This window comes from Cenococcum geophilum (assembly GCF_001692895.1).
Source record: "Cenococcum geophilum 1.58 unplaced genomic scaffold K441scaffold_44, whole genome shotgun sequence".
NCBI lineage: Eukaryota > Fungi > Ascomycota > Dothideomycetes > Gloniales > Gloniaceae > Cenococcum > Cenococcum geophilum.
This window is the reverse complement of record NW_027137602.1, coordinates 1149452-1167582: the sequence shown is the minus strand read 5'-3', so window position 1 is coordinate 1167582 and position 18131 is coordinate 1149452. Positions and strand designations below refer to the sequence as shown.

Here is an 18131-nt window from a genome sequence, read left to right as displayed (position 1 = left end):
ACTAAAAGCTTAGTATTAGCAATTAATTAAAGCAATATATAAAGAACTCTATAACGCCAATGTACTCGTATTAGAAACCCTAATAATAACACCTATAAATAAAATTAAAATAACTATATATAAACCTAACCTATTAAATATAAACCCCAAACTAGTAACGGTAGTTTAACCCGTACCTATAATAAACCTAGTACCTACCACAAAATTTAAAAAGCTCCCCGACCCTCTAATATTTAATAAAAATTAAAATAACTTATATCCCTTTATAACTAAGCTCCGTTTTAAACTTTTAATAAACTATAACTAATACCCTACTAAAGCTGGTAAGATTAGCTATAGAATGTCTTATTTAAGTAAAGACACTATATAAACTATAGACCTATTCTTCCGTAACGGCACCTTTATTAATTTTAAAATCTTTATCTCTTTATTAGAATAAACGTATAATAACGCTAGCTATAAATATACAGCTATTACTAAACTTAAAAACCTATAATAACGGAACCGAGACTTTACTAGCTTCTTTTCGGAATTTTTAGGCCTTATTAGTAAACTAGATTAGAATAAAGCCGCTAGAGTTACTGCTCTCTATTAAGCTATTTCAGATAAAATTAGAGCATAGTTAGTAGGCAGAGAACTGCTAAAAGACTTACCTAAATTTACTATAATATATTAACGAATTAATAAAGACCTCTAAGATAATAAATAGACTTATTTTCTAAAGCTAACTATATCTTGCGCCTAAAACTCTACGAAACTAATATATACCCTAAAGCGCGATCTGTCTCTAAGACCTAAAAGCCTTATATATAATCCTATAGACCTTAATGCCGCTTAATCCTATACACCCTTAGGAACTAATAAATAAAGAATATAAGCTGTAAATAGAGAATGTTTTAGATATAGAAAAAGGGGATATATTTAAAGGGATTACCAAACTTACCCTTTTAAAAAAAATCCGCCGTAGCTCTTCTTAGTCCTTAAGTCGCACTTATTCTATAAATTATACTTATTCTATAAACTATACTTAGTCGCCATAAAATATCTTACCTTTAGTTAACTTAGAAAACAAATTATTTTAGGGCTAAGTCGCGCCTTAAAATAAGAAGTGGAAGAGTATAAGTATCTAGGCTCTTCTAGCGCTGATATATAACACAACTCCCTTAATATACTCGGCGAAATTTAAATACTTAAAAAATAGAAGAAAGTATAAATCCTTATAGATAGCGGAGTTACTAGTATAGGCTTTATTAATATAAACTACGCGAAAACTTAATACTTAAATTTAAAGAAACTTAATAAGCCCTAAGGCCTATAAGGCTTTAATAATAAACCTTTAATATATAGTAAACTAACGTACTACGCTCTTATAAAGGTGCGGATAGGTAAATACCTTAAATGTATTTCCCTATTTATAATACCCTTAAAGCATTATAAGGTAATACTTAGATATAGATAGCTGAAATAATATAACCCTTTAATTAGCTAGGTAAAAGAAATACTAAAATTCCGTATAACCTACTGCCGAAGTTATTACTTAAAATACTACTTGCCCTATAAATATGCATATAACTATTTAAATTTAAATTTAATATAATATAAATTGCCCTTACTATAAACCTTAAACTAATATAATAAAGTTATAACTACTAATCGCGGTAAAGAATGTAAAGATAATATATTAAAACCTCTTGAAATTCATATAATATAAGCTGTACCCTTTTATTTATTAGCAAGAAAACGAAACTATAAGATCTTTGCTATAATACTAGAAGATATTAAGAAGGCATTGGAACTAAAGCAATATATTAACCCCTAACCTCTTATACCTAAAGAATATCATAATCTAATTAATATATTTAAGAAACAATTTATAGACTAACTACCCCCGTATTAAGATAAGCACGATTTTAAGATAAAACTTAAACCTAGTATAACGCTAAAGTTCGGCCTGTTATACGGTATATTATAAGAAGAGCTGCTTATAATATAATAATACCTTAAAGAGTACCTAAAGAAAGGATTTATTCGCCCTAGTTAATTACCATTTACCTTATTTATACTATTTATTAAGAAACCTAAAGGAGGCTTAAGATTCTATGTTAATTATTAAGCCCTAAATGCAATTATAATTTAAAACCAATATCCAATTCCTTTGCTTTAAGAAACGCTTAACCGCTTAGTAAAAGTATAATACTTTATAAAGCTTAATATAGTCGCTACCTTTAATCGAATTTGTATTCGCGAAGGAGATAAAAAGTATATAGCTTTCTATATATAATAGGGGCTTTTTAAATACCTAGTAATACCGTTTGGCGTAAAGAACGGTCCCGGTATATTTTAGTAATACGTTAATAATACGCTTCGCAAATTCCTTAATCTATTTATTACCGCATATATTAATAATATTTTAATCTATTTATTTTTGCTTTTTAAGTATTAGAAGCACGTCTAAATGGTCCTTAAACGCCTATAAGATGCGGGCTTATAATGCAATATTAAGAAATATAAGTTCTATACGTCTGAAGTTACATACTTAGGCCTAATTATATCCCGTAACAGAATTAAAATAAACCCTAAAAAAATCGCTATAATTATAAACTGGGAAAGCCCTAGTAGTGTATAAGACATCTAAGGATTTCTAAGATTTGCAAATTTTTACTATTAATTTATTAATTACTTCTTAAAAATTGTTTAGCTATTAGTAAACTTAATAAGGAAGAATATAAGATTTAAATAGACTACTAAATGTAAATAAGCTTTTAATAACCTAAAATATCGTTTTATAACTACTTTAATCCTTACCTACTTTAATTTAGACCTTAAATGCATTATTAAAACAGACTCGTTTAATTATATACTAAGAGGAGTGTTATCGCAGTATAATAAGAACGGCAAGCTACGCCCAGTAGCCTTTCTCTCTTAAAAACTCACCCCTACTAAATTAAACTATAAGATATATAATAAGAACTGCTTATAATTATTAGATACTTTAAATAATAGCGCCTAAAACTTAAAGGATTATTATTTCTAATACGCGTATTAACGGACTATAAAAACCTGTAGTACTTTATAACTATAAAGCAATTAATATAGCGCCAAATTTGTTAGGCCGAATACCTTTTATAATTTAACTTTAAGATTATATACTAACCTGGTAAACTTAATTAGAAGCCTAACTTATTAATATAATAATTATAAAACTTACCTATAAGTACCTCTAATAAACGGATTGTAAATTAATTACGAATTCTACTGCCCTATAAACGCTTTAAGAAACTACGCCCTATATTCTTAGATGTGGAGCTTAATAGGAATAAATTGGAAATTAATAAGTGGGATATAAAAATTAATAAATTAATAGAGCATAAATATAAGAATAACCCCTAGATAGCAGATATAATAAAAGCAATTTAAATAGGGAAACGGCAATATAAGGATATTACACTCGCTAAATGCAAAATCCGTAATAATTGGTTATACTATTAATAGAAGATAGTAGTCCTAAATTCTAAACCCTTATAATTTAAGATACTCAAATTTATACACAATTCCCCTATAGTAGGGTATTCTAGCTATATAAAGACCTATAAGATTATCTAACGAGCATACTACTGGCCTATAATGCACGACTATATATTAAAATACATTTAAGTATGCAGAATATGCGTATGTAGGAAGACCTCTTATATAAAGAAGTAAGGAGTACTTTAACCGTTGCCAATTCTAATGTAAAGATATCGAGATATCTTAATTAACTTTATAGTTAACTTACCTAACAGTAATAGGTTTATAAATGTTATAGTAGTTATTAACTATCTTATAAAAATGCAATATATAATTCCTATAGACTTAATTAATATATTATTAGTAGCTAAATATTTTATTAAGTACGTCTTTAAGCTACACGGACTTCCTAATTTAATAATATCTAACTATAGAAGCTAGTTCGTTTTAGATTTCTAATAAGCCCTATATAAACAATTAAGTATATAAACATAACTCTTAACTATATTTTATTTGGAAACTAATAGTTAAACTAAAATTGCGAACGCGATTATAGAATAATACCTATAAATGTACTACTCCTACCTATAAGACGACTGGGAAAAATAGCTATTATTAGCTAAGTTTACTACGAATAATATAAGAAATAAATTAATAGGCGTGACGCTGTTCTATATAACCTACGGATAAGACCCTTAACTTAGATTTAAACCACGACCTAAAATCAATACAATAGGACCTATAGTTAAGAGGATTTAACTAATTAACGCGTATAACTTTGCTAATTAAATAAAGCAGTTAACGGAACTATTATAAAGTAAATTAGCGTATGCTTAAACGGTATAGGAATAGTATATAAATAAAGGATAAGCTCCTATATAGGACTTTAAGGAAGGTAATATAGTTTACCTAAATACACGAAACCTAAAGACTTAATAACCTTTAAAGAAACTAGACTAGAAGTTTATGGGCCTATACTAAGTTAAGAACAAACTAAGCCTATATGCTTATAAACTTAAACTACTGTATAATTACAGCACCTGTCGTACCAACCGCGTGCTTACGTGTTCGGTACGCCGGGTACGCGTTTACGCGTTCAGTGCACCAACCACCCGCTTACGCGTCTGGTGCACTCCTAAAGCACTAACTAATTAGGGGGAGGTGCGTTAGTATATAAACCACGTAGTCTACCTTAATAGAATTGACAGTCACCACCATCTAAATGAGCATATAATACTATACGTATTTCGTGCCCCTGGATCTAACTTACTCGTGCTATTAAATTAGTACGAATACTGATTAGTAAGCGCGCACAGATTAGCAATTACTTAACGCCTCCCCCGAGCAATACACGACAGCGACTACCCGTTTAGACTTCTAGTACGACCTACTAAAAGGTCGGAAGCCGGGGATTACGGACTATTACCAACTCTGTATACTTATTTAAGTCTTAGTATGGTTTACTGGAAGTTTATAGACGCGAATACAGACCTTTACGGAAACCCTTTGCCCTCCTATAAACCATTACAGACCTATTAATCGCCGTTACGGACTATTGCAAGACCTCTCAAACTATTACGGACCCGTTAATCAATTTTACGGACCGTTATAAAACCTCCCCCACCTGTTATAAGCTACTACTACCCGCTAAAGTAAGTAGATTAATAAAGGTCAAGAGAAATGGAGATAAGAAGTCGACCTTACGTCTATAACTAACGTCGACAACTATATTAAGTATAAAATCCTTAAATACGGATACTTTAAGCTTATAAATAACGACCTGTGGGAGTAATATAAGGAAGACTTCGCGGACTTTACGGAAGCTATTCTTAAGGCTTATAACCCTAATACCATCTATAACCTATAAACCCTTTTACGTCACTAGGGTATATAGGTTAAAAGGGACAAACGAGTTACTGTTATACGGTCCTTATATAACATAATATAGGGGGAGGACCAAACGGAATAGACTAAAGAGCAGATCTTAGATTACATTAAAACCAACGACTTCTTTGCCTCCTTTAAACTTAATAGGATCTCTAGCCTTATAGCTAACCTATTTAACCAAATTCATCCCATAGACCTAAGTGGCTTTAGAATTAACCTTACTGGCTAAAGTATACCCGATACTTAAGTTACGGACCAAAATACCTCCGAAAACCAAAATATGGACTAAAACCTACCCAAGTTATAGATCCGCAACCCACTTAAGTAAAGACCTACGGTAAGGAGCTAGCTAACTTAGCTAAGCTCTATACCGACGAATCTAAATATAGCGGTGAAAACGATAACTTTAACTTTAAACTCACTATCTTTACAAACCTCTGTTAGAAGGCTAATATTCCTAAATAGGAATTCAGCCAAGCTTATTCCACTATACTGCGCGGCCTAGCCCTTAACCACTACTACACTAACCTTAAGAGTAACCCCCTTAGTGTTTCCTTTAATAAGCTATATAAAGCTATATATAACTACTTTAAAGGACCGGAATATAGGCGTAATATCCTTACCTAATAGAATGCGACTAAGTTACGGACCGTAATTAATAAGAATACCGAAAAATCGACTATAGAGTGCCTGTAAATCCTTATTAAAGACCTTTAGCACCTATAGTATAGCCTTAATATTAAGCTTTAAATAGACAACTTTCTGTATAATAAACTTATTATAGCTTGCTAGGAAGTAGAGCCCTATAAATATACCTATTATAAGCCTACAGACACCTTAACCGGCCTTATTAACAATTTACGGTCCTCTATTATAACGTACGAAGTCTTAAACCCGCTAGGTAGTACTTAAGCCTTTATTACAAACCTATAAAACCTATAAACGGACTTAGACGCCTACTTTACGGACCACTGCTACCGCTGGCAGTACCCGTACCGACTAAGTCCCACCTGTAACCCCCACAGCGACTCCCGTATAAAAGTATACCCCTATAGATAAACTAGCCAGAAGTGCTTTATATGCGGTAAGGAAGGATATTAGTCTATAAGGTATACCTAGGAAGAATGTAATAAGTCTAAGAAGAGATTTAACAATCGGATTAACCAGTTTATCTTAAACTACGAAGGAAAGGAAGTAGAGAAGTCTCTTAACGAGTTAATAGAAGCCCTTATAATTAACTTTAACTTAAATACTTAAAAATAGGAGACCTTAGAGACGTTCTTAACCACTTTTAGACCTTTTACGGACGGCTAAGCCTTTAATATTACGACCGTATTAGCCGACCGCTCCTTTATACACTCAATTACACCTAAAAAATAGCCCGTAAGTATACCTATTAAACCCGTTACGGACGTTACGGACCGCGAATAGAACCCATTTACATATATCACCACTAAACACTACACCCCTAAAGAATTCTACGGCGTTATAATTAATATAGGTACCTCTAAGAAGTCTACTGTAGGTTACGGATAATACCTTATATATAAGACCACTATAAATAATAATACGGACATTAACACTATACAAACTGGGGCCGTAAACGTCTAATTTGGCATTGGCTTAACCGCATTAATTAGATTAGTTAAAGTTAAAACCCTAATTAGCCTAGTTAACTTCTATATAGTAAAAGCGGACACTCCTTTCCTACTCTGCCTTGCGGATATAGATAGGCTACAGGTTTACTATAATAATATTACGGACACCTTAATTGGCCCCGCAACTGCCCTAGGAAGCAACTATATTACCCTACCAATTACACAACGATTTGGACACCTATTCCTTATATAGGGAGAGACTTTACGGACCTACATTTAGGAATCTTTTAACTATAACCCGTGCTACCTTACCAGTACTAAAATCCACCGCCTATACCGCCGTTTCGGCCACCCGTTAGCCGAAAAGCTATATAGAGTCCTTAAACGCTCTAGACATGACGATGTTAATAAAAAGGCAATTAACCACCTAACTAAATACTGCTCCTTCTGCCAGAAATACAGACGTTCCCTAGGCCGATTTAAGTTCACTCTCCGTAAAGACCTTAATTTCAATCACTTAGTATATATAGACATTATGTATATTAACGGCAGCCTAGTATTATATATAATTAATAAGGTAACCCGCTACTAAGCCGCCCGTTAGTTACAAAATATATCTATAAAATATACTTAGGATATTTTACGGACCTGCTGGATTAATATATACGTTGGACCTCCTAAGTATATTACCCACAACGCCGGTAGGAACTTTATTAGTAAGGAATTTTAGCAGTATACTATGGCCATGGCTATATTAACAAAAGCTATTCTAGTTAAGGTATATTAGTCTATTAGGCTTATTAAGCGAGCTTATCTAGCCTTATAAAGAGCTTACTAGATTATTATAGACGAATGTAAGGACATCTAAAAGGAACTGGCTCTATAGATGGCCGTAAAAGCCGTTAATAATACCGCTGGCCCTAACGGACTAGTACCTACCCTCTTAGTTTACAGAGCCTACCTAAGAATAAGCAACCTAGGCCCCCCTGCCCCGTCTATTACGGAATAAGCAGCTATAATATAGAAGGCAATAACTAAAATAGTTAAGTTATGGGCTAAATAAACTATTAATAACGCCCTATACCACCATAACGGACCTAACACGACCTTAGTATACGACCTCCCGCTTAACTCTAAAGTCCTTATATAGCGTAAAAGTGGCAATTAGACCGGACCCTACCGTTTACTAGCTGTAGAAAACGAGATATACTGCGTATAGCTTCCTAGCGGGCTAACTAGCTTTAGAAGCACGTCCGTAAAACCCTACTTTCGGCCCAAAAATACTTATAACACCAAGCTAGATGAATTAAAAGCGACCGCCGAACCAAACAAAATAGAAGCACCCCTACCTACTCTAGAAGTCCCCTAGGAACCTACTAAACCTACTAAACCTGCCGTAAAGCGTGGTTAAGGACGCCCCCGAAAGTACCCCATAACTAAAAACACCGTAATAGAGAATTACCTAACCTCCGCAGGAATATCCGCAAGGCAATCTCCGCCTACGGATATATTAGTTCTAGTATAGGAAACCCCTTTTACAGACTTACGACGTAAAGAGATTAACAGACTACTTAAAAAGGGTATCTTTATAGTTATAACAAAGAGAGATATCCCGCAAGGCGTCCGTATATTTAACTTACGCTTTATTAATAAAATTAAGCACCCTAGTACTAATAAAGCCTTTAAAAAATTAAGGCTTATTATATAAGCCTATAACAACTAGGGAAAGAACCTAGTTCTTATATAATCGCCTATAATTTAACAAGTTAGTTAACGGATTATACTCGCACTTACGCCTAGACTATAGCAAGCTAAACCTATAGCCCTCTACTTATAGGATATCTCGCAAGCCTATATATAGTCTAATACCTACCTAAGTAGAGATATCTTTATACGACTACCCCTTAAGCTTAATCTGTAATTAGGAACAATTTTATAGGTTATAAAACCCCTTTACAAAGTACTAGAAGCTGGAAACTATTAGTTTAAGATATACCACTAGTATTACGTTAGTAAGCTTAAAATAGAACAGTTAACCTATAACCCCTGCCTCCTATACAGCCCATTAAACGGCCTTAGTATTATTAGACTCTAAATAGACGATACTCTATTCCTAGTAGACTAGACCTTTACGGACGCTAAAGAAACTAAACTATAAAAGGCCAAGTTCTTAGCAAAGCCGTAAGAGCAGTTAACTAAGTAGAATCCAATTAAGTTTAATAGAGGCCTAATTATATAAAAGGGCAACCTAATTAAGCTAACTTAGGAACGCTAAGCTTAAAACCTAAAGCCCGTTATAGTAAAGCCTACGGACCTCACTAGCTCCCGTAGAAAGACCCGTAAGATTGTAAATATAAAGGACTAATACATTACACAGCGTACAAGAGGCGCCTATATTACCACAGTCTATCAACCCAAATCTGCCTATAATTTATCCTTTACGGCCCAGGCAGTAAATCCATAAGAAGAAAATATTAAGCAGCTTAATAAGCGCATTCAGTGGCAAATTAATAATGCAGTAAGGGGACTTACTTTCGTACTACTAGACCTAAGTTCCCTTAGCTTATTAGCATTTACGGACACCTCTTTTGCTAATAATAAAGACCTATTATTACAAATCGGCTTTGTAATTGTACTTACGGACCATAATTAGGACGTAAATATACTACACTAGTCCTTAATTAAATGTAAATAAGTAACCTGCAGTGTACTAGCTTCTAAACTATATATACTAGCTTATAGCTTTAATATAGCAGCCGCAATCAAATTAACGGTCCAGAAGATTCTATAACTGGAGCAGTTACCCCTAGTTTTATGCACTAATTTAAAGTCCTTCTATAACTACCTGTTGGTAGGGGGGGGTACTTAGGCAGTCTCTTTGAGCTCAGCGACGTGTCACGTGACAGCGCGCGGGCCATCGTGTAGATATCTTCTCGGGGCCTTCGAGCCCCTGAGCTTCCTCATAGAGTATCATATGTATCATTCCATCAGCCTGCTCAGTGCCCTGACACTACCTAGTTAAACTAGGTACGATATAAGAGAAGAGACTTATAATCAACCTAATATGCTTACGTTAGGCCTATAAACAACGTGAAATTACGGAAGTTAAATGGATTAGCGGCGGAAATAACCTAGTAGACGCCATGACTAAGGCAAAGCCGTATTAAGCCCTTAAAACCCTAATTAACACAAATAAGCTTAACCTAAAAGTCATAGAATGGGTAGAGCAAGACTAACGAAGCATTTACGGTTTAGTTACGGCCCGTCGGAAGGCCGTATGGTACATTTACGGCCCGCTAAAAGGCCGTACGGTTCATTTTACGGACCGTAAGTAGGACTTACGGCCAGATTGGAGCACCATTTAGAAGGCAACCTAGAAGGCACCTTAGGGGGGGTTTCCTATATATTTTCTTATGTGTTTTATAGTTCTATTAAGGCAATTACGGAGGCTATACATAAGTGGTTTTATTTTCCAAGTACCGCTAGTATATAATTATAGCACCTGTTATACCAACCGCGTGCTTACGCGTTCGGTACGCCGGGTACGCGTTTACGCGTTTAGTGTACTAACCACCCACTTACGCGTCTAGTGCACTCCTAAAGCACTAACTAATTAGGGGGAGGTGCGTTAGTATATAGACCACGTAGTTTACCTTAATAGAATCGACAGTTACTACTATCTAAATAAGTATATAATACTATATGTATTTTATGCCCCTGGATCTAACTCACTCATGCTATTAAATTAGTATAAACAACTACTAACTAAAATAAAAATATATCTAACGTTTTACGTAAACTTACTATAACCCTTAAAGGGTAAACCTATAACTTGCGAAGTACCACTACTACCTTTTATAATTATTAATAACGACAATAGTTTTTACTTTATTAACTTAATTAATAATATACAATAGAAGATATAATCTAAATAATTTAAACTTCTTGTTAAATAGGAAGAATATAAAATATAAACTTGGGAAACCTATAACCAGATTAAGACCAATGCGCCTTCCCTAGTAAAAGAATTCCACGAGGACTATTTTTTGTGGCCTACTCTGGCTAAATAAACATAATATAAAAGTAAATAATTACTACCTAATATAAATACATAAAACATAATAGTAGGAAGCTTAAAATTAAAAAAGACTTAAAATATATTATAATGTTTATAATACAATTACGTAACACATAAGATATTAAGGAACTTTAACCGCCGGTTAAAGTTGTCTAATTAGTTAAATCTGCCTTACTAAGACCCACTATAAAGATATTAGTTCTGCTTACCGCCTTAACTAAGCTAATAGTGATTTTTTATCCTGGGGATAGAAAATCCTAATTAGTCCATTTAATAATAGAATTGGTAAAACCTTATACCGCTACTTAATGCGAAAATATAACACGCAATAAGTTATAAGTCTTAATTAAAATTAAATTATTTAGACCTTCGGCTAAAAGGGGGGGTACTATAACGGGACTAGCCTAGTTATAGTAAAAATGTCTTAATAAAATACTTAATAGATAAATTCCGACGCTTTAACCAAAATCTACCAGATTAATTAAATTACCAAAGTCCGTTAAAGACCGCGTGCGTATATACGCACGCATCGACCACTAAGCCCCTAACTATTTAATTATATAATTCTCTTGTTGTTCCTTTCTCTTCTTTATACAACGTCTTGTTCTTAACAAGAGCTATATACCCTTAGATTTAGATAGAATTTATATTATTCCTTTAAATCTTCCCCAAAGTCTTTTTACGCCCTTATACTAGAATGGGTTCGCAGAAAGGTTAATATAGATATTTAGTAATTTAGAGGTATTAACTATAGCCAAATAAAAACTTTAGAACCTAGTATAACGCACTTTAGTAATTAAGTATATAATATAGGTTAAGTAAAATAATAAGGCGCTTATAGCAAAGTATAAATAAGGACTTAAGGCTAAAGTCTAGGATATAATTATCCTAATAGAAGATATAGATACTCTAAGGGAGTTAATAGATTAAGTGATAAAGATTAATAATAGGATTTATTAAAGGGAACAAGTAAACAATCAGACGGCAAGCCTGCATTAGGAAATGGAGGCGCCCTATTCAGGCAATCCGGGCCTCGCTTACGACTTCGCGCTACGCTCGGACAGGCAATCGACCTCAACGTCCACCCATAAAAGGCCCTCCGTCCGCCGTTATTTTCCTTCCCTCTCCTTAACCTTTTCTCTCTACTCTATCCCTCCACCCGCAACCCCTTGGCCTATTCCAGCTGCTCCTATTAGGTTTCAGCGAATCCATTATAAGGCATTTTTCGAATCCGTTGCTGCCCATTATCCCACTGCCTCCCCTCGTCCCTGTCATTTCACCCCTATTGGGACAGCGCCGTCCAGTTTTTCGTGCCCTAACGATTGCAGCTGCTGAAACCGCTTCCCAGCTCGCATTTACACGCATTTGGTGGCCCTCCCGCTTTCCATTCTTATGCTCTCGCACACTCTCACTTCTCGTCTTTGTCAGTGCTCTTATCAATATTCAATATTCGTAAAAGGCCATATTAATATTAATATTGAAAATTTATTTAATATTAAAAAATATTAAAAAGATATTAAATATTGAATACAGTACAGCCTCAGCATAGCGCTCCATCCGAAAGCAGGCTCCGTACACCCCTAGGCCCTAGTAAAGCTTCAAAATAGCTACTCTCTTACGACTGCTCTCTCACCATTATCACCTTCGTGATCCTTGGCGTGGTATAGTAGATATCAACTGCTCTCTAGATTTTGCCAAGGCCTCCGAAGCCTCTTATACCACATTCGTCGCCATAAGCCTACATTAAACAGTACCATATTCAATTCTTGCCTTCGCGAATAGCTTTATAAGGGAGAGGATCGCGAGAAAGCTACCACGTAGAAGTAGCTAACCAGCGCCTTTTACGAGGCAACTTTGGGGTAGTTACATTTGGTGTAGAGTCGCTTAACGCGTCGTCGTCATCGCCGCCAGAGTGGGTAAATCAACTAGAATTAAGCTCTGAAATAGCAGAGGAGGATATATTATTGTCCCTAATTACGTTAGTAGATAGGGGAGGCATAGCGTTAATTAAAGATAGAGTATACGGGGGTTAAGCTCTTAGGGGTGTAAAATTTATACGCAATAACTAGCAAGATTTAATTTAATATTTAGTAATTTTTGCTTTCTATAGGTTTACCTAACAAATTTAAAACGGGCACGTATTATAAGGAGGCCCGAGGGTCATTTACCAATACATCTACCTTATTTTTACCACCTTAACTCTAAAAATATTCAATATTCAATATCTTTCAGTATTAAACATATCGTATTGATATTGAATTTGAAGTTCAATATTCAATATTGAATATTCAGTAATCAATATTCGATATTGATAAGAGCACTGGTCTTTGTTGCAAGCTCTCCCTCTTCTTTCGCAAGATGCTCGCTCGCCCCACGTCAATGGCAGCTGCGGTTGAAGGGCGAGGCTCCCTACCTGTCGTATAGTCATACCATCATGCGGCCCTGCGAAACCCCTCCCCCTACTCCGGACTTGCCGATAACATCTACTGCGCCCTTTCCTATTCCCTTTTTGAGCGAACGAATGCGTAGTTCTCACGCCATTGTCTCAGCTCCGATACGACTATATTGCGCCCCACTCCTTCGGTCGAATACACTGGACCAATCCTTCAGGCGGTAATATGGCCATTCACCCGCATAACACATTAATTTAAGCTGCTCTGGCGTCTACGTCAGCGCCATGATTCCAGCAGGATGCTCCGCCTCGCATGAGGCATATGGAGTTGCTGTAACATTGCAATGCAACCAACAGGGGCTAATACCTAGAAGCTGGCAGCTGATAGCTCGGAGATGGCCTCAGGCGTGCCACAGGAGTCGAGCGAAGCCCTAAAGCCCAGTCACCGGACCACATAGGGCGCCGTCGACGAAAATTGCACATTCATGCGTTATCTAGCACGGACCGGTCCTACGTAAGAGGTGGTTAACGATCGAAGAAGAAGCTGGCGATCGGGGGTGTCATTCAAGATGATATGAATCCTTGGACAGCTGAAAGAGGCGCACGACCGGGTCGTAGTGACCATTTACCAGCCAATTGTCGGATGAGCTAGGCCGATTCTTGATACGATATGAGGCCATCTACGCCGCTTGGGAGAGTGATACGCCGTCCTCGGAGCCGCTGATGCTGACGGGCTTCGGGTTCATTCGTTCTTCCTGCAGAAAGCGCCCTTGCACAGCTTGCTGCGCCCGTTACGACCATTTCAGCGACGGATGCGGCATTTATGTAGACTCATCACTCTTGGGCGGCGGTGCCGACTGCGACGTATAAAGCGACGCTCAGTCCGGAGAGGGAGCTACTTCTTTCAAACTTCTTATGGCCAGAGAAGTCACCAGATTTCCACATCAATATGGCCTCCTCTTGCAGCACCTCTTTGTTAGCCCCTTCATATCCTATGAAAATTGTTCCATACGATCCTCGAGCACCCAAGCCTAAGCCAAAATCCAAATCCAAACCAACATCTCTAGTCAACACGACAAATCACAGCCGTTCAGGAGTCGGCTTCTCCAAAAATGATGGGGACTGGTTCCATATCGACGATTCCCAATGCCGGATTCAAATGCCTTGCGCTCTCTCGACCCGGGAGTAACAGCTCTGCTCGGAGCTACAGACGCTTCTGATTTGCTAGATCATGGTATTACCTGCCCACTGATCGTTGCAAGCCAATAAAGCCAAACTAACAGGCGGGTGTAGACGTGGTCGGTGGTCTCAGTGCCGCTCCCGAATCGGAGAAGCCAGGGCATTACCAGTCTGGCCGGGAATCGCTTGACGGAGGAGGGACGGACCACGCTACAAGCGTAGTGAAGACGAGCTCAGCTCTGAACGGTTCGTTCGACGGAAACAGTCTAGGTAAGTAGGCCAGTGGATTGCGGTGCTGGTTTTCTGATTCGCGATAGAATTTCCTCTAATTTTGGAGAGCGACGCAGCCGAAGAGCACCACAGTCCACAAGTTAACCCTAGCAACGGAGCATCAGACTATCAAGGGAACGGTTACCACGCGGCTGCTGGCACCGAAGGATACCGTACTAGACAGCATGGCGATCTCGACGCGGGTAACATGCGTGTTCTCTTTAAAGAGGGTCATGGTTAGTAGTGTTCCAGCGCCAGTTAAAGAGCTCATTTTAACATGTTTAAAAGAACTATCGCTAGCAGAGCACGAACCACCCTTTGAAGTTAATATAACCAGTAGGTCGTCATTAACTAGCAAACGAACACGCCCTTTATCTGGTGGCACGATAATCTCCTCGGCAGTTTCAGCTAGGTAGGTATTACGAATAACATAAGCTAGCTGGTAGGTAGAGACATAGAATTGTATAAGTGATCTCTTTTATTTAAGGTGGCTCTAAGAGCCCTATAATATATAAGAAAAATAACCCCTTACAGGGGTCCCTAGAGGGTGGTGTAACAGACCAAAATTAGGCTGATACTAATATCTAACAGCCGTTGTTACAGGTCAATATTACCCTAGCTATAAAGCTAACTCTACGGCCAACACACCCCCTTAGATCTGGCGTAGAGCGGCAGAGCTAGATTACCGGATTAGGCAGTCGGGATAGATAAGCTAGTAGTAAGCTTTACTGAGCGTTAATTAACTAAATGTCTAATATCGCAGAGCCCTACCACATCAACAAATTTTTAATAATTTTGCTTTAATAGAGCTTTAGTTAGTCTATTTATAGCTATCTCGCTTATTGGTACCCATTATACAACAAAGCTTCCGTTTTGGACTTCTTGGCGAAGCTAAAATTAATAAATATCTACGTGTCAGAGTTTTGTAGATACCATAGGGGTCTTTTTTATCACGATCCGTACTAACTGCTAATTGTTATAATTAATAATAACGTCCTGTTTGGGATCGAATCTAATAGCTTTAAAGATCTAAACTATATACTCGATCTCCCTACTAATGTATAAGAGAGCTAGGAGTTTTACCTCTATAGTAGACTTAGTAACTACCTTTTGCCTAGCTACCTACTATACTATAGGCCCATTAAACAAGCTTATTAAGAAGCCCTATAAGCTCTAACATGTTAGAGCATTATTAGCAAAGCTAGTATTAGAAGCAGCTTTTAGAACCTAGTTTATCTTATATAGTGTAATAGTAGAGAACTTAAAAGCGAGGTATCTAGTATTATAGAGATAGGTAAGTAATCTGTTAATCTCTGCAAGATAAGCTAGTAACGGATTTTATAAAAACTTAGCTAGCCTACTAACTAAAAAAGCAACGTCTAGTTATATAGTAGATGCCGGATATATCGCAGAACTTATATAACGTTAATATTCTTTCATCTAATTCGGCGTAGCTTCTCTTTTATACGGCGTTAATTCCTAGCCCGATAGTGGTATAGCTAATAGCTTTAGATATTTTAGATAGTATATTAAGACTAGCTTCTTAAGATATTAATCTAGACAGAGCCAGAGCTTTCCCTTTTATTAATCTCGCATAATATAAGTATTTAGGAATAACGTAAACTAAGGTATTTAGCGGATCTTAAATCGATCTTATAGCTGCTTTAGGATATCCTCTATCTGCTATTAATAGCTCGGGTGTCCTATAATTAGGATGTCGTCAATATAGAAGAATATAAAGATAGGTTTAGTAGGGTGTATATAGAGACACGGCTTGTCTAGTATAGCTTTCAAACCCATACTTTGCAAAGTAGCAGATATTTCTAAAAACCACAATTTTAGAGATTTCCGTAGTCTGTATATTACCTTTCTTAAACGGAGAGAGAATTTAGGCGGTAGGTCTATACCATTAGGGGGAATAAGGTAGACCTTATTATCAACTAAGGCATTAACAAAGGCGTTGACGGCGTTAATCTATATAATATCTAGGTTGAAGCCACAGTGTTGTTTACCTGTTTCTCTAGCCCTGGGTATTGAAACCTATAAGTCAAAAAGGTAGGTCCATCTAATACCTCGAACGCAGCCACCGAAGGCTTATAATTATCCGGAACGCCGTAGTCAAATATTATCCATACGCGTCTTGCTATTCTTGTTATGAGGTGCCGTACCAGCTTAGTGTCCATGACCACATCATTTTCAGAAAGACCGAGCGTGTGTGTAGAGAATGTACGAATCAGCTCCGTGTCTGCCTGAGCAGCGTTCGATCGATAGGAGTCAAGAAGAGCTAGGCGAGCGATGATAAGGACGCGGATCGGAGGCGATATCTGTAGTGATGCCGGAGGCTGTTCCGTAAAAGCGGAGATGGGAGCCATGAGTGAGTTCAAGGACGTCTTGCACGCTTGCAACGCGGAAGAGTATTTTAACCTACCCCAACTTGTAGTGGTAGGGGATCAATTAAGTGGTAAGAGTTCAGTGCTCGAGGGTCTCACCGGCTTGCCTTTCCCTCGCGACAGTGGGTTATGTACTCGCTTCGCAACGCATATTACGTTTCGTCGATCACGCGAGGCAAAGATAACGATATCGATAATTCCGAACAAAAGCAGCTCCCAAGATAGACAAGAGGAACTTCGGAAATGGAATACTAAGCTCCTTCAATCGCTCGACGCAGCTTCGTTTCGTGATATCATGGAGCAGGTAAGTAGTCTGCCCACTGTATGTCATGAAGCTGATGTCAAAGGTAACAATTGCGATGGGAATTGGATCGGAGACAGTGCCTTTCCGGCGTACATTTTCCGAAGACGTTCTACGCTTGGAAGTATCGAGCCCCACGCAGGAGCACTTCAGCATAATTGATGTGCCTGGTATCTTCAAACGAACCACACAAGGCATAACCACTAAGGAAGATCTCTGGTGTCGTAAACATCATCTCAGATCTAGAAGTACTGCTAGGAAACATCTCGCTAGTCACATGGACGTGAGTAAGTTGCATTCACCAGCAGCACCAACACTGGCCATGCGATCATAAGGGGAGCTGTTAGCAACCTAAAGAACATCATGCTGGAATACAGTGGAAAGAGTCCTAGCATTGTCCTTGCAGATGGGAATCTTGATCAAGCAGCCAAGCGGTGCCATATCGGAATCATGGATCACAAGGGCGAGTTATGTCATATCCTTAGGTTTCTTCATGGTTCAAAACCTTGACTAACCCTATTCTTGCCAC

At 37.1% G+C, this 18131-nt stretch overlaps 2 protein-coding genes across 2 annotated transcripts; both read left to right on the top strand.

The window, feature by feature from the left end:
* Window positions 1-14386: 14386 nt before the first annotated feature.
* Window positions 14387-15607, top strand: K441DRAFT_665636 (uncharacterized protein; the record flags this gene model as incomplete). The annotated part of the gene is made up of 4 exons (XM_067649527.1): window positions 14387-14696; window positions 14756-14911; window positions 14959-15147; window positions 15200-15607. Coding segments are annotated over exons 1-4 (557 nt in total), but the record flags the coding sequence as incomplete, so codon positions are not given.
* A 1689-nt stretch (window positions 15608-17296) lies between these two features.
* Window positions 17297-17816, top strand: K441DRAFT_510898 (uncharacterized protein; the record flags this gene model as incomplete). Its single annotated transcript, XM_067642094.1, has 2 exons — window positions 17297-17605; window positions 17649-17816. Coding segments are annotated over 2 exons (477 nt in total), but the record flags the coding sequence as incomplete, so codon positions are not given.
* Between the last annotated feature and the right edge of the window lie 315 nt (window positions 17817-18131).